General features: G+C 45.7%; 2 protein-coding genes across 6 annotated transcripts in view; one reads left to right on the forward strand and one right to left on the reverse strand.

Annotated features, from left to right (window-relative positions):
* The window catches only part of RIPOR2 (RHO family interacting cell polarization regulator 2), a 127,602-nt gene extending 117,883 nt beyond the window's left edge, over positions 1-9,719 (forward strand). For 3 of the 4 annotated variants that reach the window (XM_064150104.1, XM_064150107.1, XM_064150108.1), the window contains 5 exons: positions 1,149-1,307; positions 2,613-2,815; positions 4,296-4,379; positions 6,853-6,943; positions 9,525-9,719. In XM_064150104.1, the coding sequence (XP_064006174.1) occupies positions 1,149-1,307; positions 2,613-2,815; positions 4,296-4,379; positions 6,853-6,943; positions 9,525-9,625 (638 nt within the window). In that variant the 3' untranslated portion in view covers positions 9,626-9,719. The remainder of the gene's footprint in view (positions 1-1,148; positions 1,308-2,612; positions 2,816-4,295; positions 4,380-6,852; positions 6,944-9,524) is intronic. The other variant, XM_064150105.1, reaches the window with a different exon arrangement.
* Positions 9,720-14,632: 4,913 nt separating this feature from the next.
* GMNN (geminin DNA replication inhibitor) lies at positions 14,633-23,160 on the reverse strand. 2 transcript variants are annotated; one of them, XM_064150109.1, is made up of 7 exons: positions 23,055-23,160; positions 22,437-22,494; positions 20,586-20,684; positions 20,092-20,227; positions 19,306-19,388; positions 19,117-19,227; positions 14,633-17,575 (listed from the first exon to the last, which is right to left on the reverse strand). In XM_064150109.1, the coding sequence occupies exons 2-7, from the start codon at positions 22,485-22,487 to the stop codon at positions 17,375-17,377; spliced, it is 681 nt and encodes a 226-aa protein (XP_064006179.1). In that variant the 5' UTR covers positions 22,488-22,494; positions 23,055-23,160; the 3' UTR covers positions 14,633-17,374. The 2 variants fall into 2 exon arrangements, with proteins under 2 accessions (XP_064006179.1, XP_064006180.1); XM_064150110.1 differs by lacking the exon at positions 23,055-23,160 and adding an exon at positions 22,584-22,650.
* Between the last annotated feature and the right edge of the window lie 721 nt (positions 23,161-23,881).

Below are 23,881 nucleotides of genomic sequence, written 5' to 3' on the forward strand. Positions count from 1 at the left end.
GAAGTAGGAATCCTCTCAATTTTATGTCTGCATAATGTCGACAATTCACTGAGGTGGAATTACTACACATCCGAGTGAGTCTGTCTGAATGTAGGTTCCTACTTGGAGTGAGATGTATTACATCATTCACCAGCTCTCCCTGGGGCAGAACAGGGATGTGAGGTGACTTGCTCAGGTGTGGGGACCCACAGTGCAGATGCCTGCCCAGGGCAGCATTTTCCTTCCTGCACCATGTTGCCACTGCTCAGACTGGCTTTCTACATGCAGGAACATAGAACCAAGCAAAGTCAAATCCTGCCTCTTTACACATCACTGCTACTTCAGTGGCATCATGCAGATGCAACTGCCAGTCCATGTGGACAGGCTAGAGAATACTGCTCTCTACAACTACCTGAAGGGAGGCTGGAGAGAGGAGGGGGCAGCCTCTTCTCCTGGATCGCAAGTGACAGGACTAGAGGAAATGGTTATAAGCTGCACCAGGAGAGACTTAGGCTGGATATTAGGAAATACTTCTTCACAGAAAGGGTCATGAAACATTGGAATGGTCTGCCCAGGGCAGTGCTAGAGTCACCATAGAATCATAGAATCATAGAATCAACCAGGTTGGAAGAGACCTCCAAGATCATCCAGTCCAATCTAGCACCCAGCCCTAACCAATCAACTAGACCATGGCACTAAGTGCCTCATCCAGGCTTTTCTTGAAGACTCCCAGGGACGGTGCCTCCACCACCTCCCCGGGCAGCCCATTCCAATGGGTGTTCAAGCAACACGTGGACCTGCCACTCAGGGACATGGTTTAGTGTTGAGGCTTCAGTCAAGGGTTGGACTGGATGATCCTTGAGGTCTCTTCCAACCAGCTGTATTCTGTGATTCTGCAATTCCATGAAAGGATGCTGTATCGACAGGACAGGAAGCTGCATGAGCCCTCCATAAACAAGAAAAGGTTCCTTCTCACACAGATATCCCCTGGTGATGACAGCTACACAAGGAGAAGGTCTGCCTAGCTTTTAGCCAAACCACAGTTGAGGTTAGAAATGTTGGGAAACAGCTGTCTCTGTAAAAATGGTTCTTCCTGACTTTGAAGTGCGGAGCTTTGCCAGCAGCTTTTGTTCTCCCTAACGCACTCCTTTGTCTGTGCCTGCCTGCAGTCTTCAGAATCCTGGTGTCTCAGATCCTGGACCGGACAGAGCCTGTCCTCTACTCCAGCATGTCCTCCGAGATCATCACTGTCTTTCAGTATTACAATTATTTTGCCAGCCACAGTGTTAACGACCTTGGAAGCTATTTGCTGCAGCTTGCAAAAGAAGGTAGAGTATATAAACCCTGGTGGCTAACAGAGAGTACATTGGTGTCCTGATCTCAGCACAAAACAGTTCAGCAAGAGGCTGATCTTACAAAAGAAAGGGGGAAAGGAGACACAAGTGCCTTGTGGCCAGGAGGAGGTTGCTCTCTTCTCTCAGGTGGCCAGCACCAGAACAAGAGGACACAGCCTCAAGCTACACCAGGGGAAATTTAGGCTTGAAATGAGGAGAAAGTTCTTCACTGAGAGAGTCATTGGACACTGGAATGGGCTGCCCGGGGAGGTGGTGGAGTCGCCGTCCCTGGAGCTGTTCAAGGCAGGATTGGACGTGGCACTTGGTGCCATGGTCTAGCCTTGAGCTCTGTGGTAAAGGGTTGGACTCGATGATCTGTGAGGTCTCTTCCAACCCTGATGATACTGTGATTCTGTGATACTAAGTCTGAATGCACCTGAACAGTTGTACACATCAAAGAGCTGCAGCAGATACAGCCTCAGTCATTTCTGTTACCATATTTGGATGAGGAAAAAAACATGTTGAAGGAGTTAGTTTTCAGGCTGATGGTGGTGGGCTGGGAAGTGTTCTGTGCCTGCAGCTTGGCTGACATTCAGGTCTTTCACCAGCCTTCATGGATAGACCTTCTGAAGTTCTGAGCTCTTCTCTGGAGCCGGGGGATTGCAGCACCTGTGTCTGGCAGATTTTACCACCAAGAGCCAAAGTGAGAACCAGATGCTCCACAGAGCATGCTAGACTGCAGTCCCTGGCAAGCCAAATTTTGCTCTCTATTTGAGAAACCTTGTCTGGTTTTCATTTTTATTTGGGCATAGTGGGGAGGGTTTGCTCAGAAGTCTGGAAGGAGAAAGACATTTCAGCCCACCTCTGAACTATGTGGGGCCTGGCTCTTGGTAGCAGATATCATTCTGCCGAGGAAAAGTTCTCACAGGGGTGCCCTGGGAGGCAATACACTGACAAGATGTGTCTTCACTTGTTATAGGGAAGATTTACGTCTTCCAAAAGAAACAGAAGATTTGACAGGCAGACCACTGGCTCTGGGTAGGCTGTAAGTGCTGCAGTGTCCCATCTAACCCATCCACTCATCACCTTCTTTGGAAGAACATCTGAGAAACCAGCCCAGCCTATAGCCCAGACAGTTGATCCTTTAGGCAGACTGCAGTGTGGAGCCATAGCAATTGCTCAGATGGGGATTTTTCACATCCTTTCTGTAAAAACTGAGGATTGCAAGCAGATAAGAGAGTAATCTGTAATAGTGAGAGGATGAAATGAGTAACAGGGATCTTTCTCTTGCACTTCTAGCCTCTGTGGTTCAGGTGCTGCAGTCGGTGAAAGATGGGAAATTGCAGCAAAACGTGGCCAAAATAAACTCCAACAATCTTCCACCACAGCAGGAAGTTTTGAGAGCTTTGGCTTTGCTTCTCAATGAAAACAAAAATGAAGTCAGTGAGACTGTGGCATCACTTCTGACAGCCACTGCAGAAAACAGGCACTTCAGGGAGAAGGTAAGTGGCAGAAAATCACCTCTCACATCAGACACCTGTATCATCGTGATGGGTTTTCCTGCCTGCGTGTCTCAGATGTGTACACACAGAAAATAATTGCTCCAAGCCTGATTTGAACCGATCCAGGGGGATTTCCTGTCTAGTTTTTCTGCATCTATGCAAGTCTGTTCCTGCCACTATGCCTGTCTGTTTCCTGCCAGTAACACAACAGCTACCAGCCACAGCTCTGCAAGTGCTACCGAGCGCTGTGCTCTCCAGCTGCCTTCCTCACCTCAGCATTTCTGCTGGCCTGTCTCAGACCTGGCTTCACTCCCAGGCTTCAAGGCAACAGACCCCAGCAGCTCCAACACACACAGAGACATAGGTCTGAGATTTTAATGTTTTTCCCAAAGGAGGCTGGCATCTATGGGACCTTGTGCCACTGCTGGAGGGGATGGACTGCCTTGGGCAAACACAGCTCAGCTGTGAGAGCTAAGGTTCGAGTCTATCACAAGACACCAAAGATAACAAGCAGAGACTGAATAAATACAGACATTAAAGAGAAGGGAGAAGAGCAATAAGAAGAAATTAGGAGTTAGCTTCTACTCTTCATACCCTTTGTCTCTCAGGAGTGAGTGAAATAAAAGGCAAGTGGCAGAAGGAGAGCAGAGAGAGGAGAAAAAGGAGATCATTCTTTGCTGCTTTTCTCTGTTGATCCAGTCCCTGCTTTGCTTGCTCTCCTACTTCACCTTCGCTTTTTGCAGCCTCTTGGTATCTCAAACCATCTCCTCCATCCACAGCTTCATGGAGGCAACATTTCAAGAAACTATAACCTTCCCTTGGAACAGGTGTATGTAGCTGATACCTGGTTCACTGTCTGTGGAAGGACCACAGGGTGCCTTGTGTGAGAGCATTATGCAGCCTTATGCTGTAGATGAGTTCATTGTGCAGCCAACAGCCACCGAGATGTGCTGCTCATGCTGGCTTTGTTTGCTCCACAGTAGCTACTAATTTATAAGGCTGATCAGTTAACTGCTTTAGCAGCTCATGCTAACCTTGTAGTAACTATTTGCAGTCCCCCTGGGGTCCATCCCAGCTTGTTTATTACCATCCCTACATTACAGAGACCATTGCCAGGTTTCAGTTCTTAACCCACTCAAATTCCAAGGCCCATTTAAAACTCTGTCGATTTATTCAGAAAGACCCTCAAGGGGCCAGATTGTGCTTGCTTCTCCTCACTTTAGTGTGAACTTGTCTCCACCAAAAGCTGGCCTGAGACTACTAAGCTGTAACTAGTGGCCTGGCCTGGGTCTGCTGCAGGCAGTTATCCACCACATTCCCTGTAGCAGGGTCTGTGCCTCTCCATCCCACACATTTGCTGTCTGGGAGGTGAGCTGCATTCCCTCTCACTTCAGCAGCACAGGAAAGCCTCCCCACTCCACCCTTCTGCTCCACACCAGCACAAACATTTGCATCAATACTTTTCTTTATCTGTTTCCAGGCTTTAATTTATTACTGTGAAGCACTAACCCAGCCCAACCTCCAGCTGCAGAAGGCAGCCTGCTTGGCTCTGAGATACCTCAAGGTAAGAGACAAGGAATTCACTGTAGCACTTGGCATTACTTTAAAGAAAGGACATCTGATAGGCACAAAGGATGAAAGAGAAGATGCCAGAGTGGCAGTAGCAGCAATGGAGGTTTTTGCATCCTTTTACAGGTACTGTGCTGCTTGGGAATAGTTTAGGAGCTTCACTGTAAAACCAGCCAGGCTCTGGCATGGTGACAAAGTTTATGCTTTTCATATCTTTTCCTCCCTCTCACGTTGCCTTTAGGAGACAAACTTCCACAACACAAAGTATTCATCCGTGTAGTACTGACTGAGAGGAGAAAAACCCATTCTTTCACAGGATAAAATGGGCTGTAATGCATGTAGGTTGCAGTTGCAGACGAGAAAGGGAGAGAGAGGTCACAGCTCATTTTGTGGCAAACAACTGGTGCATCTGGGCACTACAGCTTCAGCTAGCATCTGGTACCATTCCTACACTGCATCCCATGATGAGAAGGAAAAATGCCCTTTTGTTTTAGCTGTGGAGAGCCGTGGGAAACAGCAGCCACCCAAGCCTGATTGCTATGGGACACTGGGGTACAAGACATCTTCCAAGAGACAGACCCACCATGGACTGTCTGTTCCTCCCTCGAAGAAGACAGCTCTAAAATACTGCTTCATCTCAGCCAGACCTAATACTGATCCTATATTGTTTAAATACAAACCCCTGTTTTCCCTTAAACTAAATGCAAGCAAGCATCCCTGAGAAGCAGCACTGGGAGGCATTATACCTTTTCTGCATACAGGCCATAGAGGAGCTCTGGATGCCTCAGGAAAAGCCAGATTGGGAATCAGTGGTAGGAGCTGGAGATAAACACATTTAAATTGAACAATGTGACTCTTGATGCATCTTGAATGGCAGGAATGGCAATTGCTAGGGAAAAAAACCCAAAACACTACTGAAGGGATGTATCATTGGGATCTTTACAGAAAAAGGGGAAGCCTTTCTGGAAGATACTATTTCAGGGGTGAGAATGCTGCAATGGATAGGTGGCTGAATTTGCCTGCCCAGTGGCAGTCTAATTCACATCAAACCACATTGGTGGCACAAGGTCCCACTGAGGATCTCTTGGGGGTTTTGCAGATTGTGGCAAGTTCTGTGCTGCTGTGGCCTCATCACTCATAAGCATTAAAGCTGTAGTCACCAGTATGCACCCAGCACTGAGTCCATCAGAGGCAACCATATTGAAGATGAGGTGGTGAGGTTTAATGGCTCTGGTAGCTAAGCCCTCATTCAGAGCACTGTAGACCAAACTAGTGCCCCTCAGATCAAGGCTCACACAAATACTGTGTTTGTGGCTCAGTGCCTCTGCCATGTGTCATGCTAGGGCAGTTCATGGCCTTCCTTCCACTCCTCTCTCTTTTGGTCATATTAAATAGCCTGCCAGAGACACTGTCACAGCTGTTCTCCCTAAAGCCCTGACAGTTTTGTAGCAGGGACCAAGATTATTCCCAAAATAGCAGAGTCAAGGCAAAACTGTGGAACTGTTGGTGAGTGCAGGTGGTGGTGAGCCTGCCGTGACATGATGAGCTGGCCAGCACACCCCTGTAGATACAGCTGGGCTGGTGGAAACTGCCTTCTGAGACCTATGAGGTTTGACATTGCCAAGCTGAAATGCACTCCTGTGACAGGAATCTTCCAGTCATCTGTCATACCCTTACTGTGGCACTTCATGGCTTTGTCCCTTCACCCAGACTACAGTCAGCAGTGGCAGACGTGGCTGGCCAGACAGATTTGCACATGTAGCATATAGTGCAGGAAGTTTAAAAGGGGTCCACAGCAAGAGCAGAAAATGAGCCTTCTCCTAGGTGCTAGGTGGGAAACCTCTGCACTTCAAGAAAGATGTTGAGATGCTGGAACATGTCCAGAGAAGGGCAACAAAGCTGGTGAGGGGCCTGGAGCACAAATCCTATGAGGAGAGGCTGAGGGAGATGGGGGTGTTTAGCCTGGAGAAGAGGAGGCTCAGGGGGGACCTCATTGCTGTCTACAACTACCTGAAGAGAGGCTGTAGCCAGGTGGGGGGTGGCCTCTTCTCCCAGGTAACCAGCAATAGAACAAGGGGACACAGTCTCAAGTTGTGCCAGGGTAGGTATAGGCTGGATATTAGGAAGAAGTTCTTCACAGAGAGAGTGATTTCCCATTGGAATGGGCTGTCCAGGGAGGTGGTGGAGGCACCGTCCCTGGGGCTCTTCAAGAAAAGCCTGGATGAGGCACTTAGTGCCATGGTCTAGTTGATTGGATAGGGCTGGGTGCTAGGTTGGACTGGATGATCTTGGAGGTCTCTTCCAACCTGGTTGATTCTATGATTCTATGATTCTCATGTCTCCACTGAGGCCCTTCCCTTGCAGTAGGAGGAGCAGTGCAGAGGATGGCCACTATGTCCCTGCAAGGCTGTGAAATCAGACCACAGTGTACCCTGCAGGGCTAATGGGGTTCTTCTTGCACTTCCCAGGCTACTGAGAGCATCAGAATGCTGGTCACGCTCTGCCAGTCTGACAACGAAGAGATCAGGAAAGTGGCATCCGAAACCCTGCTCTCACTTGGTGAGTCGCTTGCTTTAGAGCAGCATTTCATGTTCTCTTTTAACATAGCAGTGTGGAAGACACCTGAATTATACAAACATGAGACTCTAAACCAAAACTTTACCTAGAGTCAAACAGGTTAGAAAATAGGCATTCTCAAAGTCATTTTGAAAATCAGAAGAATCAGCCAAAAAAAAAGAGAGAAAGTGCATTGTAGGAATCTGGAGGGGAAAGAGGGACAGGAAAAACTGTAAAAGAGAAGCTGACAAACAGAAATAGTACATCATTAATTTGAAAACCAAGCAGCTTTGAGGACGCAGGACAGGCTATGTCTTATTCAATCTCCTCCTGGGGACTCCCTCCTGTTACCTCCCCAGTGCCAGTCACGCTCTCGAGTGCCATCAACACTGCCGAGCATTCATTTAATCTAAATTATCTTTATGTGCTTATTTGGACAGACCCTAGCAGCAAGTCATCCTCACACAGAACCTCAGGCAGCCTGCACTGACCCTGTTCATTAATCTGTGGTCAGGCTGCCCAGCAGTGTGTGACTCCAAGTGTGGATGCAGAGTCTCAGAGCAGCAGTACTTCAGCGGCACACAAGAACTGTTTTTCTGGCCTTTAGGCTAGACGTGAGTTTCTCTTCCCCATTTGTGCATCCATCTGTGATTTTAGTTATCAAAACTCCCCAAATACACTCTTTGATTACAGTATCACAGTATCACAGTATCATCAGGGTTGGAAGAGACCTCACAGATCATCAAGTCCAACCCTTTACCACAGAGCTCAAGGCTAGACCATGGCACCAAGTGCCACGTCCAATCCTGCCTTGAACAGCCCCAGGGACGGCGACTCCACCACCTCCCCAGGCAGCCCATTCCAGTGTCCAATGACTCTCTCAGTGAAGAACTTTCTCCTCACCTCCAGCCTAAATCTCCCCTGGCGCAGCCTGAGGCTGTGTCCTCTTGTTCTGGTGCTGGCCACCTGAGAGAAGAGAGCAACCTCCTCCTGGCCACAACCACCCCTCAGGTAGTTGTAGACAGCAATAAGGTCACCCCTGAGCCTCCTCTTCTCCAGGCTAAACAACCCCAGCTCCCTCAGCCTCTCCTCGTAGGGCTGTGCTCAAGGCCTCTCACCAGCCTCGTTGCCCTTCTCTGGACACACTCAAGCATCTCAATGTCCCTCCTAAACTGGGGGCCCAGAACTGAACCCAGTACTCAAGGTGTGGTCTAACCAGTGCAGAGTACAGGGGCAGAATGACCTCCCTGCTCCTGCTGACCACACCATTCCTGATGCAGGCCAGGATGCCACTGGCTCTCTTGGCCACCTGGGCACACTGCTGGCTCATGTTCAGGCGGGTACCAATCAGCACCCCCAGATCCCTCTCTGTCTGGCTGCTCTCCAGCCACTCCGACCCCAGCCTGTATCTCTGCATGGGGTTGTTGTGGCCAAAGTGCAGCTCCCTGTTCACCAGTTCAGCAGGAGTTCACTCTGCTGTTGGATGTGTCAGAGCTCAGGTTACAAACCAATTAGCCTGAGGACACTTCTGAAAGGGGTGGGAGATTGTTCTGCCATTCTTCTAGGTGACACAGAAGAGAGACCATTTTGGTTCCTAATAGCCATTTCAACATACTTGGCTCAACGTTATCTTCAGGGGCATGCAGGGTTTAAGAGGCGGAAAGAGTTAAACGTAGCCAGTGCACTGTTTCCTCTTTCTCATCTGTACATCGTGTAACAACGTGTGCCAGGAAGCGAGCAGTTGCTAACTTTGTATTTGCTCAAAGCAGAACTGGATAAACATCATCTGCTTCTATTATACCACAGCTGCAGCTGAGACCTTGACAAGCATCAAAGGACATTTACTAAGACATGTGTGGGGATGCCATTCACAATTACCCAGGTCGAAAAAGACCTTTGGGATCATTGAGTCCAACCTAACACCTAATTTACTAAACCACGGCCCTAAGTGCCACATCCAGCCTCCTTTTAAACACCACTATCATCACATTATACAAGCCACATCTGCTGGAGTGTTGCTCTAGATAAAACCAGCAAGCTACATGAGAAAATAATTAAACCCCTGGAATATTCAGAGCATAGAATCATAGAATTGTCAGGGCTGGAAGCGACCTCAAGGATCATCTAGTTCCAAGCCCCTGCCAGGGGCAGGGACACCTCACACTGAATCAGATTGCTCAGAGCCCCATCCAGCCTGACCTTAGAAACTTCCAGGGATGAGACTTCCACCACCTCCCTGGTCAACCTCTTCCAGTGTCTCGTCTTCCTCATGGTGAACAAATTCTTCCTAACATGCTTATTTTTTCCAAGTAATTTCGCCGTCCCTGGGGCACTTCAAGGCAAGGTTGGACGTGGCACTTGGTGCCATGGTCTAGCCTTGAGCTCTGTGGTAAAGGGTTGGACTTGATGATCTGTGAGGTCTCTTCCAACCCTGATGATACTGTGATACTGTGAAAAAGTAGCCTTCAACAAGGTAAACTGTTGGAAGAGCAGGCAGTTACTGACAGATTAGTACTTGCTAACAATGTTCAGTATTTTAACGGTTACAAGGCAATGAGGTAATGCTTCAATGTTTTGCATTCAGGTGAAGATGGGAGATTGGCATATGAACAGCTGGACAAATTTCCCCGGGAATTCATTAAGGTTGGAAGCCGTCGTGGAACTGAAGCGGCCACAGCTTTTTAGGTGGAAAAGTGCCTGCCTACATGTGACAGGCATTAAAGGAGGATGGAGCTGCACGTCAGCGTGGGGAGCAAGAGGAAGACTTTGAGACGTTCTATGAGACACAATGTAGCAATTCCCAGGCTTCTTAAAGGCAAAATCTAAAACCCAGCTTCAGGGCTCCTATTGGCTCCTCTCTGCAGCTCATGATGGAACAGTTGGATGCTGAGGAACACCACTTTCTGAACTGCTTGCATGGTAGTTACTCAGCCTCCACAAACTTCTGTGAGTTTTGAGATTTTGGCATTTTCATATATTTTACTATTTGATTATTTGCTTCTTCAAAGCTGTCACGAAAGCTTCAGACATGCGATGCTGTACCTAACGAGGCCAAGCAGGAGCCCACCCAAGCAGGACTGCGAAGCAGCTTTCTCTTCAAGCCCATGCTAAGCACTTGCTGTCATGCAGCGTCCCCAGCCACAGGGAACACCATTTGTCTTTCCCAGTTTTCCCTCAGTAATGAAATATAAAGCAAGTTTCCTCGAGTTCTGCCTCCAGAAACAGCATGAGATAAGCCCTGGGAGATGCCACTTGGTGACTCATTCTAAATGCCTCTGCTGGTCTTTTCTTTCTTTTCTCTTGCCCTCCAGCAACAAGCCGTCATTAATCCAGAGATCTGTGAGGGGGAAAGCAAACAATCAAGTAGGTTTCTGAAAGCGACATGAAAAGGTAAAGTACATCTCCTTCTTCCAAGGAGGAGTGAATACAGCTATTCGCACAAGTCCCCGAAGCAAGCCATTTGCTCCTGCAAGTCGCAGGCAGGATTGGATTTCGTACACTCTAATTAGTGGGTCATAGCTTCTACAGAGTCATTTCAGTATAAAGAGCTACAACAAACTGAAGCAGACCTCAAAGGCAGTAATAAAGGGTAAAGGGAATGTATTTTCCCCCCCTCCTCCCCTGCAAGGATGAAAGACAGGGAGTGCTGCTTCGAACTGTTGATTATGAGCCTTAAGTGAAGAGAGGAGGTGAATAGAATTTAACAGAAGAGTGTTCCTGTACTGTGTTCATTATGCATGAAATGCTACTTAGATGTCAATTAAAGTATCCAAATTTGCATAGGCTACATAGAAAAGATTGCAAATAGTACAGATCAAAAGGAAGCCTTGTATGCCAAAGACATTGGCAGGCAGGGGGCATTCGGTTTGGTTGGGTGTTTTTCTTTTTACTGTGAATGCTACAATGTACATATCTGTATATTTATAAATATATATATTCTCCCTTTAATTAAAAGCAGTACATTTTGTACAGTTCAAACTGCTCACTTGGCTTGCTGAACAACACAGACTTTTTTTTCCAGGAGGTAAAACAACCACCTTATGGTTTTTTTTTTTATAGCACATCTACCCACCCCTCCCATCGGCTGAATTCTCCCAAGGTCTCTTTTTGTACTGAGTTCTGCCTTTTTTTTTTGTTGTTGTTGTTGATTTTCCTTTTTTTTTGGGTTGCTTTTAGTTTTGTGGCATTTGTACTCACCATTATTTCCTATCCCATAAGTTATAATAAAGGTTATTTTTTAAAGTACTAAGCACATCAGTCCATATGCATGGTCACTTTTGCCTTTTTCCTATCAGCAGCCTCTCCCTTTGAGAGGCCCCATAAAACCTGCCAACAGCAGGCAAGTCTGTGTAACAGCTTCCTTGATCATCTGGATGAGGGCATTGAGTTCTACATCAGTGAGTTTGCAGAAAACACCGACTTGGGAGCACCTGTTGACATGTTAGAGGGCAGGAGGGCTCTGCAGAGAGACCTGGACAGATGGGCACAGTCCAATGCCATGAGTTTTAACAAGGCCAAGTGCCAGGTTCTGCACTTGGGTCACAACAACCCCATGCAGCACTACAGGCTGGGGACAGAGTGGCTGGAGAGCAGTCAGGCAGAGAGGGAGCTGAGACGACAAGTTGATAGCAGACTGAACATGAGCCAGCAGTGTGCACAAGTGGCCAAGAAGGCCAACAACATTCTGGCCTGTATCAGGAATAGTGTGACCAGCAGGACCAAGGAAGTCATTCTGCCCCTGTACTCAGCACTGGTTAGGCCACACCTTGAGTACTGTGCCCAGTTCTGGACCCCTCAGTTTAAGAAAGATATTGAGGTACTGGAACATGTCCAGAGAAGGGCACCAATGCTGGTGAGGGTGTTGGAGCATAGCCCTGTCAGGAGAGGCTGAGGGAGCTGAGGATTTCCAGCCTGGAGAAGAGGAGGCTCAGGGAAGACCTCATTGCTCAATACAACTACCTGAAAGGGGGTTGTAGCCAGGCAGGGGTTGGTCTCTTCTTCCAGGCACCCTGTGACAGAACAAGAGGACACAGCCTCAAGCTGCACCAGGGCAGGTTCAGGCTGGATGTTAGGAAGTTCTTCACAGAGATTGGCTTTGGAATGGGCTGTCCAGGGAGGTGGTAGAGTCACTGTCCCTGGAGGTGTTTAAAAGGAAACTGGATGAGGCACTTCAACTGGATGAGGACTGTTAACAAGCTTTTGCCTATTACTACTCCCTTTCTGTGAAGACAGACTCTCCTTTCCCTGTGACAAACAGGCTTAAACTTGGGGAATGCTGACCTGCCTGGAGAGTAGAGCCAAAGCTGCAGAGCATGTAGGGCTGCTCACATATACAGGTACCATGTCACATGGAGCTTATAGGTACTTCCATCTCATCATAGTTTAAACAAACCCTTGGTAAAATGTACTAAGGGAACTGCTACACCGTTGTAACCATTATAAACAACATACACAGCTCACACAAACCAGAGGAGCAGATCTTGCTCTCCAAGTCAATCAGGAAATTCACAGGAATTTTGGTGGAGATAGACCAAAATTCAGTTCTGGCTGTGGTATCCAAGACTGCAAGCTTGAACATGGCATACACATGTAGAGAGCTTCAATTTGATGTTGAGTGTTAACACTGCTTTAGAAAACTAAAACCAATCATGTTCCAACACAACTCATGACAACATATGAAAGATAGTTAAAAAAAATAAATCACTCTTAATAACAACACCAAACAAAATCCCCTAAGATTCTGTCCTCAAGGTAATGAATCCTTGAAAAGTGAACAAACCTTAAAGCTTCCAAACCCAGAATGCAAATAAAAAGGAACAATCTCTTTGACAACACGTTCTTACACTCAGAGCTGAGCTGACAATCCTACCCTTTCCCAGCACAACTAATGCAAGAGCTCTGCTTTGTGGTGTGGTCAAAAACAGGACACTTAACTAGCAAGGAAGGAACCAGCAGGCAGTAGTTACAAAGCCTCTTTCTTAGGGCTGCTGCACATTGACTCAAATTTAAAAGGTCTTGGGCCACCCCAGAAAAGTGTAGGGAAGTTCCAGTACCAGAATAACTCAGCAGCAGTACAGATTGAAGAATCATAGAATCAACCAGGTTGGAAGAGACCTCCAAGATCATCCAGTCCAGCCTAGCACCCAGCCCTATCCAGTCAACCAGACATGGCATCAAGTGCCTCATCCAGGCTTTTCTTGAACACCTCCAGGGACGGTGACTCCACCACCTCCCTGGGCAGCCCATTCCAATGCCAATCACTCTCTCTGCCAACGACTTCCTCCTAACATCCAGCCTACACCTTCCCCGGCACAACTTGAGACTTGTTCTGCTGCAGCTTGTGTCCCCTTGTTCTGCTGCAGCTTGCCTGGGAGAAGAGGCCAACCCCCACCTGGCTACAACGTCCCTTCAGGTACTTGTAGACAGCAATGAGGTCACCCCTGAGCCTCCTCCTCTGCAGGTACCCTCAGGTGTTTGCCATCTGGTTTTGTTGGTGTCTTGTGGTAGTTTTCACTACCCCTGCCATGCTGTTATTATCTGTGCTCTGCACAGTAGATGTAAATTCATAATGCCTTTATCCTACTCAAGCTACAACAGCTGCCTAAGTTAGGATACCCAGTTGTGCTATTGGCAAGTCTCCTCCTGTACCCACCACACCTTTAGAAAGGGCATCTACTATAGTTTTACCCTATGCTGAAATCTGTTGGACACTATTGCTGATTTAAGCACTCAAAATTAAGTCATCACAGCTGCGAGACTGTAGTTCTGTCTGTAGTTCACCTCTACTGATCTGTAATGGAACTATCCTGATGAGAGGATCCACAGCACCCCCATTAAATGGCTGTGGTGCCCCCGAGGGTGCAGCAGAGGTATTGTCATCCCCAAAGGTGACCTCGAATACAGCTAATCCCACTTCATCACAGGCAATTGTTGGCAGATTAACAAAGCAGCAACTTACAGAGCACTCTCATTTGCTGAATTGATGTTATTACAGAAATGAGCAGTGCATAATAGACATCCTCTGCTGAAGAAAATAACAATACAACTCATTCTCAAGGAGAGCAAAGCACTGGAAATACATGACCTTGGCAAATTAGCAAATCTACTGCTCAAAATCTTAAATGCAATCCTAAAGAGAAACATCCCAGACCAAAGCCACTATCTGATATGGCTCTTAAGTAAATGAATAAGCAACATGCTTCTCCACAAAATTCAATGAGCAACTTCATTGCTTATGCACAGGTTGCAATGCCAGACAAGGCCCACGTAAGCAACACACTGCCTAATGCAGAGTTCCAGTGGCCCAGCAAGCAGTTATGGTCTAATTCACTTCACAGCCTGAAGCAATGAGTGTTTACACTAAAGTTGTTCTTCTCACTAAATCAATAAAGTTTTTTCTCACACAAACCATTCACCCATCCCACAGTCTCCTCACCTCTGATAGTCTCTGCACATCTTGAAATATCTGACACCTGCACATGGCCTTTCTCCCTACACTTCAGTCTTATGTATCTGAAATTGTCCTCTCTGGACATGTTTTATGTGTGAATGCAGATGGATTCCACTTCTGAGCAGCCTTAGAAGACTTCAGCGAAAGATGAAACTGGTCACATCCTCTGCAATGAAGGAGCTGTCACACTGGTCAAGTTGGCTGATAAAAGCATTTATGACTTGGAAAGAATCACGCTCTAGTTAGGTTTAAGAACTGGTAATTTTATTCTGCTAGACCAAATATTCTCTGCAGTGTGGCTGTATAATCTCTTAGGATGTTGACTTTCAGCAGGTACATAGCTGTTTCAGTGGTACACAGGGGTTTCTTGATAAAAGGTCAGATAGTTGTAAGAGAAGTGGTTACACAGACCTGTACCATTTCTACACATTTGAGAAACCTCTCTCACATGCAGGGAAACCTCCCAGACTTACTATAACAATTTCAAGTTTAAGAAAGCTTAAAAAAAAAAAGAATTCAGGGTTTTTCAGGACAATAAATGAAACTTGACCCTTTAAGAACACTTTTAAAGGCAACATAAAACTTTCAACAACACTTTCATACATTAGTATAACAGTGTAGGGAGACTGATCAAGGTCCAGTACAGCCATGAACAGAGATAGATATTGGATATGGCTCAGATGCCACAACCAGGTCTCATACCACCTTCTCCTGCAGCATGTTGCTTTTCCAAGTTAATACACCAAACTATTCTCTCTGTCCATGAATTGAGGTTAACATCACCATAGTAGCCTTGATTTGAAGACTTTAGGTGCCAGGTGTACACACAACTAAGTGGCATAGCTTTCTGATGTAAAATGTTCTATTAGAGGTGGGCCAGCTGCTGTTACATTTTCCCCAGCCCACATAAGTAACCTGCATGATTTATTTTGTAGACAACACAATTCAGCAGAAGGATGCAGTCACCTACGAGAGAATCTTGTCTTTGTTATTTGAATAATTCAAGAAAAAGCCTAAACCTTAAATCTAGTAAGCATTCTTGGTGAAAATAAGGAAGAGCCTGATGCAGACAAATGCATGCCAGTTCTGGACTTGCTACTGACAGTTGCTTGTTCTAACTCCAAGACTTAACAGCAGTCCACACACAGCAAGAGAAAACAGTGAAGTTGCACTTGCTGTCTCAGTTGGGCTGGTCTGCCTAGCCAGCTAGTTACATGAGTGTGCTTCCTTCACTTCTACAGCCTCTGCAAAAGCAAAACATTCCTGATGTTTAAAGTCACCTCTCAAAAACTCATGACTGTTAACCATGAAGAGCTTAAACTAAATTGTACTGCATGATTATTAAAAGTCTGATTCTATGCATTTCCTACTACTGTTGAAGAACTACTTTGGTATGAGAATTGCTTAGAATGTGAGATAGGTTTTAGCCACTTGACAGTATTTTCTATTTCTTTCAAACAGAAAACCAAGGCTACTCTACAAAGCAGTTACTCAGCACCCAGCTGTTGGTATTTGTCCTTAAGCAGCATCAGTGCCAAGTTCAAGGACACACCTTTGTCACCATTCTGCACTGTGATGGAAAGGATTAGGTCTACCCACCCTCTAGAGCATAATGGGAAGGTGTCATCTTTTGTTTATAAAGTACCAAGGAAAATGCAATGTCTCAACCTGCAGTTACCAGATTCAAGGTGAGTAGAAGTCAGAAGGAATGACTTCTTACAATGGCTCTGTCACAGAAGAGCAGCCAGAATCAGTTGTGAAACCAACTTGCTGACACTTGCAGGAAGAATGGAAAATATGGAAGGAGTCTGAAGATGCCAATCTGATAGCTCTGCAGGTGTGAAGACATACCCTGGAGCACTCATTTTGGCAACATGTGATAGAACCATCAACTAGAAATCCCTGACTGGCTCTGCCTCCTGAAAGCCATGCAGCTTTAACCTCTTCACAAGATACTGTAATGGCTACTGGTTTTTAAAGCCTGCCTTTGGAAGATCTTGTTGCTTACAGAACAACTGCTGAGCTCATCCAGGACTGGAAAACCTGTGCTCAAACTCTACCCACCTTCTACCTTGCTGCTTTCAACAGCAAGCATTTCCCACCGTACCTCTCCTATTATGTAAGCCTGCTAAGGTGCTGAAAGTTTAAGAGCACTTTTAATCTTGTCCACCCCTCAGAATATCATTGTTTTGGTAATAAGGTGCCTCATCTCTTGGTAAACACTAAAGAGTACTCTGAAAACAGAAATCAAGTTTCCTTTCAGAACAGCTCTGAAGTGCAGGTTGCTTTGTCTCCAATTTTCAGTTCATCTGCTATTAGGAACAACTTATCCCTTCTCTGCAGGCCAGTAAATATACTTCTCAGAGTAAAATACTTTGTACTTAAGTTCTCAAGTGTCTTGGAAAAAGCTCCTTTAAGACAAGGGCAAAAAAGCATAAATCTAACTCAGCTTTAGATTTTAACTCTTACTGTCCATCATTTCTGACCCACTGAAGCCTCGCCAACAGCACAGTTCCATTTTTAACTCTTACTTTCCCCATCCATGAAACTCATCCTGTTCTCCAGAACTCTGCACATCTAAGGAGTTAAATACTCAGGCACTCCCTAGAAAAAATGGAAAACTCCCATCCACAGTAGTCACAATTGACTTAAAAGCCTAGAACCAGCTACTCCTCACTCAGTTCAGAGGTTGCTTTGAGAAGGCAGGGGTTTATTTATCAATTTTCATGAATCACATGAGAGCAACCAATAAAAATACATACACAACATGCTGAAATTCACAGTATTTGCATTTTACACAAGCAACTATGTGCAGCCTGTAGTAAGTTTTCCATGCAGTATCCAGACATTTTCACTGCTACATCATTCCAGTTAAAACCCAACATCCGTAATGCTTTGCCAAGAGTTCCTGTACCTGAGAAGTATATCCTTTAAAGAGGATGCCTGCAATTAAAAGCCACATACAGAAGCCTACTTACAGGCTGTCATTCCAACTGCAGATTTGCCTCCTTTGAAGCAAGATCTGATATACTCTCCCTTAAGCCACACGATACTTGTGATGGTCTTTCTTCAGAAGTGCTGTCTGCATCATCTCCACAGCTGAGCACTTCATTTCCTTCTTTGGATTCCTCTACAGCTAAACTCTCCAGTGTCTCAAGATTCTCAGGCGCTTGCCTGGTTAGCCTCTAAGAAAGAAAAAGACAACAGTGAGCTTACTTTTCCCATTTAATAGGTAGTGAATTAAGACTATGCATATTCAATTAAGAAAACTATCTGCACTTGGAAATTGTTATAATTAAAACATTCCCTGGTCACAAAAATCTTACACTTGAGTTCAATTGCTACCTCTAACTCACAGCCCATATCATGTTAAGCATTCCTCAGGATCTTCAATAGGACAGGTTCTATCTTTGACAACCTATAATATGGCAAACAGCTTTCCAAGGGAAATATTACTACAGTACTCTAGGTCTAATTTTCAAAATACTACTACAAAACAAATGAAGTTTTACCAGTGACAATGAAGCTACATTAAGTCTAGATGAACATGAAGACCTCAAGGTTTCTAGCACTATGATCAACCCAAAAGTTCCTCATCCAGCCTGATCTCAGGAAGAAAAACAGGACTGTTAGAGGCTGCTTTTGAGGCTTCTAGCCATTTGATATATCACTTAAGGCCAGCTAAAGCTGCAGAAGTGAGCAGATTACAACTCAGTGACCTTAACTGTTGAGGAACTGTAGAGAAGTTTCAAACTATATTTGTTCTTAGTCCTCAAGTCATTTAATTTCTGTGTGTTTATCACACTCTCTGAATAAAAAAAAAAAAAAACAAAAAACCCTCAAGTGTAGCAAAATCATCAAGTCTTTCAAGATTCACTTAGACATCTGCACTAACTGAAAAGTAACCTGACAAATGTTACTTCTTGATTAATCAAATGACTTGCAATAATCTTCCATTTGTTTCCACTTCCCCAGTCTAACCACAATCCAAATATTTACCAGGCACCCAGCTTCACATGCTGGTTGAGAGCTCAGTCTCTACAAAAACAACCTAGCAGATTGTTTTATCATCAAGGTCTCAAGGCTTTGTATTTATCATAGTTTCAGACACTGCTGCAATCTACTCCAGGTAGAGGAGTAATGGCCTCAGTGACAACTGTCTGCACTCAAAAAAGTCTCAAAGGAAGCTGCTTTTAACTTGGAAGTGTTTGAACTCTACAGACTTTGTGAATTGCCCCTTTTGGATCAGGACACTGGCAATTCCTCAGTGAAACCTTGATTTAGAGAGCATAGGTGTCCCCTTCTCCCTCTTACTGCAGCACTGTCTGTGTTTCAAGTCTAGTTCCTCAGAGCAGTCAGCATAAACACTTCATTTAGCCTGCTGTCTCACCCAACCTGTTAAGCATTTCAATTCAATTCGTGTCAGAAGAGTGGAGGTGAACGCTTTCCCTCCTTTCTCTCTAGCATGCAAAGCCTGTTCTGTTAAGAAAACAGGTTGAACTGCTCCAGAAAACACTGCTCTTTGTACTTTCTCACCATTTCTCTGTGTCCTAAGGTGAAAAAAACATTCCCTAGAAAGAGCTTCATGCTACTGGATTAGAGCACTCACACAGCAAACAAGTCAGACTAAGAGCTGAGAGCACACATAACAAGTCCTGATTCATTAGAAATATCTTTGCCGGTTTCTTTTCAATTCTACAATACTAACTTAAATTCTTTTAAGTACCTCAATCATGCTGGTCATATAGTGCACATGTTCAGCAATAGACATCAGCTCTTCATTTTCTTCTTTTAGGCGGGCAATTTCACCATCTTTCTGCTCGATTTCTTTGTGCAACTGAGTTTAAATAACAGAATGTTAAAAGGGGAAGATAATAAACAGTGGTAAAGAAATTTGTTATCTTTCACTAGCTACCTTTTCGTTTTCTTGAAGTACTTCATACAAAGCCTTTCTCCTTTCTTCAGCCACTTCTTTCCAATACTGAGATGAAGGACTTCCTGAAGAAAGAAGCTGCAGTGAGTCTATGCCAAGATTGAATTCCTGAGACTGTATACCAAGTTAGGTATCTGAAGGCAAAGTGTTCTATAAACTGGTAAGAACTCCCTCCATATAGTGTTTTCCCCAGCATTAGTTGTCAATTGACAACTAGACACATAAGCTTACAGAAAAACAGAGATCCCACAATGGATTAAGGTGGATATACAGGCTGAGTCCTCAAGAAACTGCCTTAAGCATGGCAGCAGGCTTTGCAGGATGGCCACATTTGCAAATGTCAGTCTTCATGTGTACTTTGTGGAAGACAGAAGTCTTATTCCCAAGTCACTGTGGCACTGTGTGCAATTTCTTTGCACCATTAAGCCCACTGCGGCAAAACAGGCTTTCATTTCAACTTCTAGTCACTTGAAAGCTCATAGCCAAGTCAAATTACAGGATGACAATGGTTCTCAGCTACTAGTCACCATAAACTCATTCTTAAACATTAGGTACCTACACTGTATTTTCTACACAGGATAAGTATCATTAATTCCTGATACACATAACAAAAAATGCCTGAAAAAAACAACCCAAGAAACAAACAAACAACACAGAAACACCCACAAAGACCTCATCTAACTGACAATGGAACTGTGTTTCAAAATATATTTCAATGGGAGCACAACATTTTAAGTGCAAGAAAACATTTCAGGAATTGCTATATACCTTTTATCATGAGATCTACAGCTTGAACGGCATCATTCGTATTCTCATTTTCTTGCTGCTTGTCCACAGATCCCTCAGCTTTACAAGGCTTTGAGGTGAACTTATTAAAGAGGTTCCTTTTGATTGAAGATTTCTTCTGCATAAAATATAGGAAGGTTTAACCTCAGAGGAGCTTTGTACTATTTAAGAAGCTGAAAGTTTAAGTCCTTCACTCACAATTGAAAATAAGTCTTTAGAAACCCTGCTTTCTTCACATCATAGTTTTAGTTAACAGATAACTTCTTTGACATACAAGACAAAAGAAAAATCTCAAGCATTTTCCTGAAGTACTCAGAAATTGCTTTTAATACTTCACTCCTAAAAACAGGAAGCCTAAGTCATGTCACACTAATGAGACTGTTTTTTCCAAGTATATTTGCTTTCAATTATAAGACCAAAAGCATTTCACAGAGGAAAGATAATTACACATCTACAGATTATCTTTTAATTCCTACCTCATTACGTCTGCCAACCAGGCAACCTGTTGCTGATGGCTGAATCATTTTAAGAGTCTGTCTTGGGGCAGCACTGCTTGTGGTGCCTGTGAGGTACTTCTGAAAAGACAAATACAGCTTCACATAGATGCCACTCTTCACGTGAATTCAAGCATGGGAATTTTGTCTGCCTCGCATGAAAGTAACCCATGGTTCACCTTTTCAAGGCAAAAATATTTACTCTGTGTTAAGGTTTGCCTGTAGCAAGGACTGCTCTTAATCACATGAAGCTATGTTCAGTCCCTGCCTCTCATAAAACCCTTCTCTTTCACTGAGAAATCTGAAGAGGTCCTACAGCATGCAAATCAGGTCTCAGCAGCATAAGAACATTACCAATTTCTTACAGCAGAAGTAGTCTGACATTTCAAGACCAGTTACAGTGCGGTGACACATGTAAACTTTAGCTGAAGCTCTAGAAATTTTATTTGGGGAGAACAGTATTAAAATTGGGGGAACAGAAACAGAAGTGGTTGCAATTGCAAGTTTACGTGGTAAAGTCATACACATCGCTTTAGGCAGTATCTGTTTTCCTTCACTGTGAACACACCCTCAAGTGGTGCTCCTTTAAATCGATGCGTTGCTTCAAATACGCATTAAAATGGATCTAAGGCTTCCTCACTTCGATCCAGACAGGCTATTGCTTTTATAAACAGCATGTTTATCACCTCTCCTGTCACACATAAATACCCATTTCCTGCATCAAAGCTTTCTGATTGGGTTGGTTCCACTGCCACCATGGGATAGCAAACAAGGTCAGACAATCAAGCAAGAATCGCCAGAACACAATGCCACACCAGCGTGAGAAAGTCACCGCTTCACACCGTACTTCACAGGGCAAGAGCTCGCCTTTCCCACGGTAGTTTCTGCCACCAATTATCCTAGTGTTGAACTACAGGACAAACACTAACTGCTGTGGGAACAAGAACCACACCGTGGGTCGGACACTGCTTGCTGTCACTGAAGGTTAAAGTACACTCTGCCAAAAAATCGAGTAGCACTTGAGTTAACCCGTTGAATGGTCTCGAAGTCACACCGCGGAATTCAGACCAGTCACTATAAGATTGCTGTCTGTAAATCACTTACTAGTTACTTGGGTGATTTTCATCCAGTCACTCTAAACCATCACAGAAGGCGATTAGCCCCTATTTTACATGGTATATGCACAATTCTGGTTAGCGACTACATTAAAAGGTTTAAGAAAAGTCTTGTAAACAATACAAGAACAGATAAAAACTTTAACTTGCGAGGCACCCTTTAACCTAAAGCCTTCAAACATTTCCTACAATTCCAAGGCAACTATAGTCCATAAGGGCTCCTTTATAAACGAAGCTGCTAACATGAATATTTCAGCTAAAGCATGCTCAAGTCAAGACAGATTTCACTCTCAGAAAGTTCACCTCCCCATAAAGCACCGAGGTACAGAACCCACGCTACACAATGCCTTAGCATCCAGGGCGATTCAATAATTGAGCTGAGGAAAGCAGCAAAAATAACAAACCTCACATGGAAAGACAGCAAGCTCAGTGTCAAAAGTAAGAAAGGAGCTTGCTGAGAAGAAAGAAGTAGTCCCAGCACATGTGCTCAAGCAGGACGGAGCGTTCCCAACCCACACAACCACGTCTGCCAGGTTACTCAAGCCAACAGGACGTAAGCCAGGTGGAAGCGCATTGCAAAAGATGAGAGAACTGCCCAGAGAACTGAGCACAAACCTCAGAACAATGCAATGTCTGTACCAGACATACTCCACAAGTTTCCAGTTTATTATCCTTTACCTGCTCCCACATTCTACCCGAAATACTTTAAACCCTATACCTGCAACGACCCGGATGATTTTCCTGCGTTCTGCTTCATTTTGGAATTCATAGGATCACTGAAAAAAAAACAGTAAGGCAAGCATTAGTTACATTGGCACTAGCCAGCTGCAACTCAAGTTCAGGGACACCAGCTACCAAATATTACTTCAGTTAATCCACTTTCACATGAGCATTAACCATACAGATGTGGCCAGCAGGCTCCAAGAGCCCCTCGCGAGGTTGGTCCTGTGGAGCAGCCGCAAGCGCAGGGTCCCCACAGGCACCGCGTGGCGCTGGCACCGCCGCTACCACACGAACCCTGCACAACCGCCACCACTAATCACAGCCCTATTACACCTCCCCACACGGATGGGGAGCGCGGGGGGCACAGGCGCACACCCAAGATGGCGCGGTCACGGCCGGTACAACACAGCACCTCCCGTTCCCGCCAGCCGAGCCCGCAGCGCTCCTCCCCGCTCGCCGACGCGGCCAATGGGGAGCGACACAGGAACCCGCCAAGAAACAAAAGCGGCCATGAAAACCCACGGCCCCGCTTCCCCAACAGTGCGAGTGAAATGAAGTGCCTCCATCCCGCTCCCTGAACGCTCGGCGCACGCCGCCGCCTGCTCTCCCTCACCATCAGCCGTGGCAGCCGCTCCTCCGCCGCCGCCGCAAGCGCTGCTCCCCGCCCGCCGTGCGGCTGCGAGGCGCGCAGAGGGCGCGGTCACCTATACGTGAGCCGCCGGCCGCTCTCCCAGCCAATGGCAGGCCGCGCTGCGCCAGCCCACCGGCCGCTCTCCCAGCCAATGGCAGGCCGCGCTGCGCCAGCCCGCCGGCCGCTCTCCCAGCCAATGGCAGGCCGCGCTGCGCCAGCCCGCCGGCGGAGCCACGCCCCGCGGGCCTCTGGCGGGAGGACGGGGCCGGGAGGGAAGCCGGAGGTGGCGGTGCGCGTCTGCAGGTGTGCACGGCAGTGCCTTCCTCGTAGCGTAATAAAGAGTCGCTTAGGGGTCAAAAGACCTTTAAGATCGGGAGTCCAACTGTTAACCCAGCACAGCCAGTTTCGCCACTAAACCACGTCCTTCGCCATATCTACGGTGTTTTAAATACTGGGACTTCACTGCTCTAAGCAGCCACTTCCAGCGCTTGAAAACATCTGTGGAGTTAGGGGCACATTCCTTGCAATCGAGGTCTCATAGCTATCTCAGAGTCGCATTTTAACCCAGGCAGCATGACGGAGCTACTAGAAATTAGGATAGTTAAAGAGATAATTTATTTAGCATGCCACTCTATCAGTCTTCTGTTTGGAAATAAACTGCATGGCACTTGCCCAATCTCAGCTGGGGGAGAATTAGGGTGGTTGTTTTTTTATTGGCAGCTGGTACAGTGCTTTGTTTTGGATTTAGTGTGAGAACAATGTGGATAACAGATTGACGTTTTTAGTTGTTGCTAAGTAGTGCTTATTCT

The sequence above is a fragment of the Pogoniulus pusillus genome, chromosome 10 (assembly GCF_015220805.1).
Source record: "Pogoniulus pusillus isolate bPogPus1 chromosome 10, bPogPus1.pri, whole genome shotgun sequence".
In the NCBI taxonomy this organism is placed as follows: domain Eukaryota; kingdom Metazoa; phylum Chordata; class Aves; order Piciformes; family Lybiidae; genus Pogoniulus; species Pogoniulus pusillus.

Bases quoted from the DNA above. Each gene is read 5' to 3' on its own strand.
- GMNN (XM_064150109.1), bottom strand. From the start codon at position 22,487: ATGAATTCCAAAATGAAGCAGAACGCAGGAAAATCATCCGGGTCGTTG. The intron at 20,228-20,585 runs GTAGGAATTAAA...TATTTTATGCAG, and splicing joins TGGTTGGCAGACGTAATGAG to AAGAAATCTTCAATCAAAAG. The intron at 17,576-19,116 runs GTACTTAAAAGA...TTTCTTTCTTAG, and splicing joins ATATGACCAGCATGATTGAG to AGGCTAACCAGGCAAGCGCC.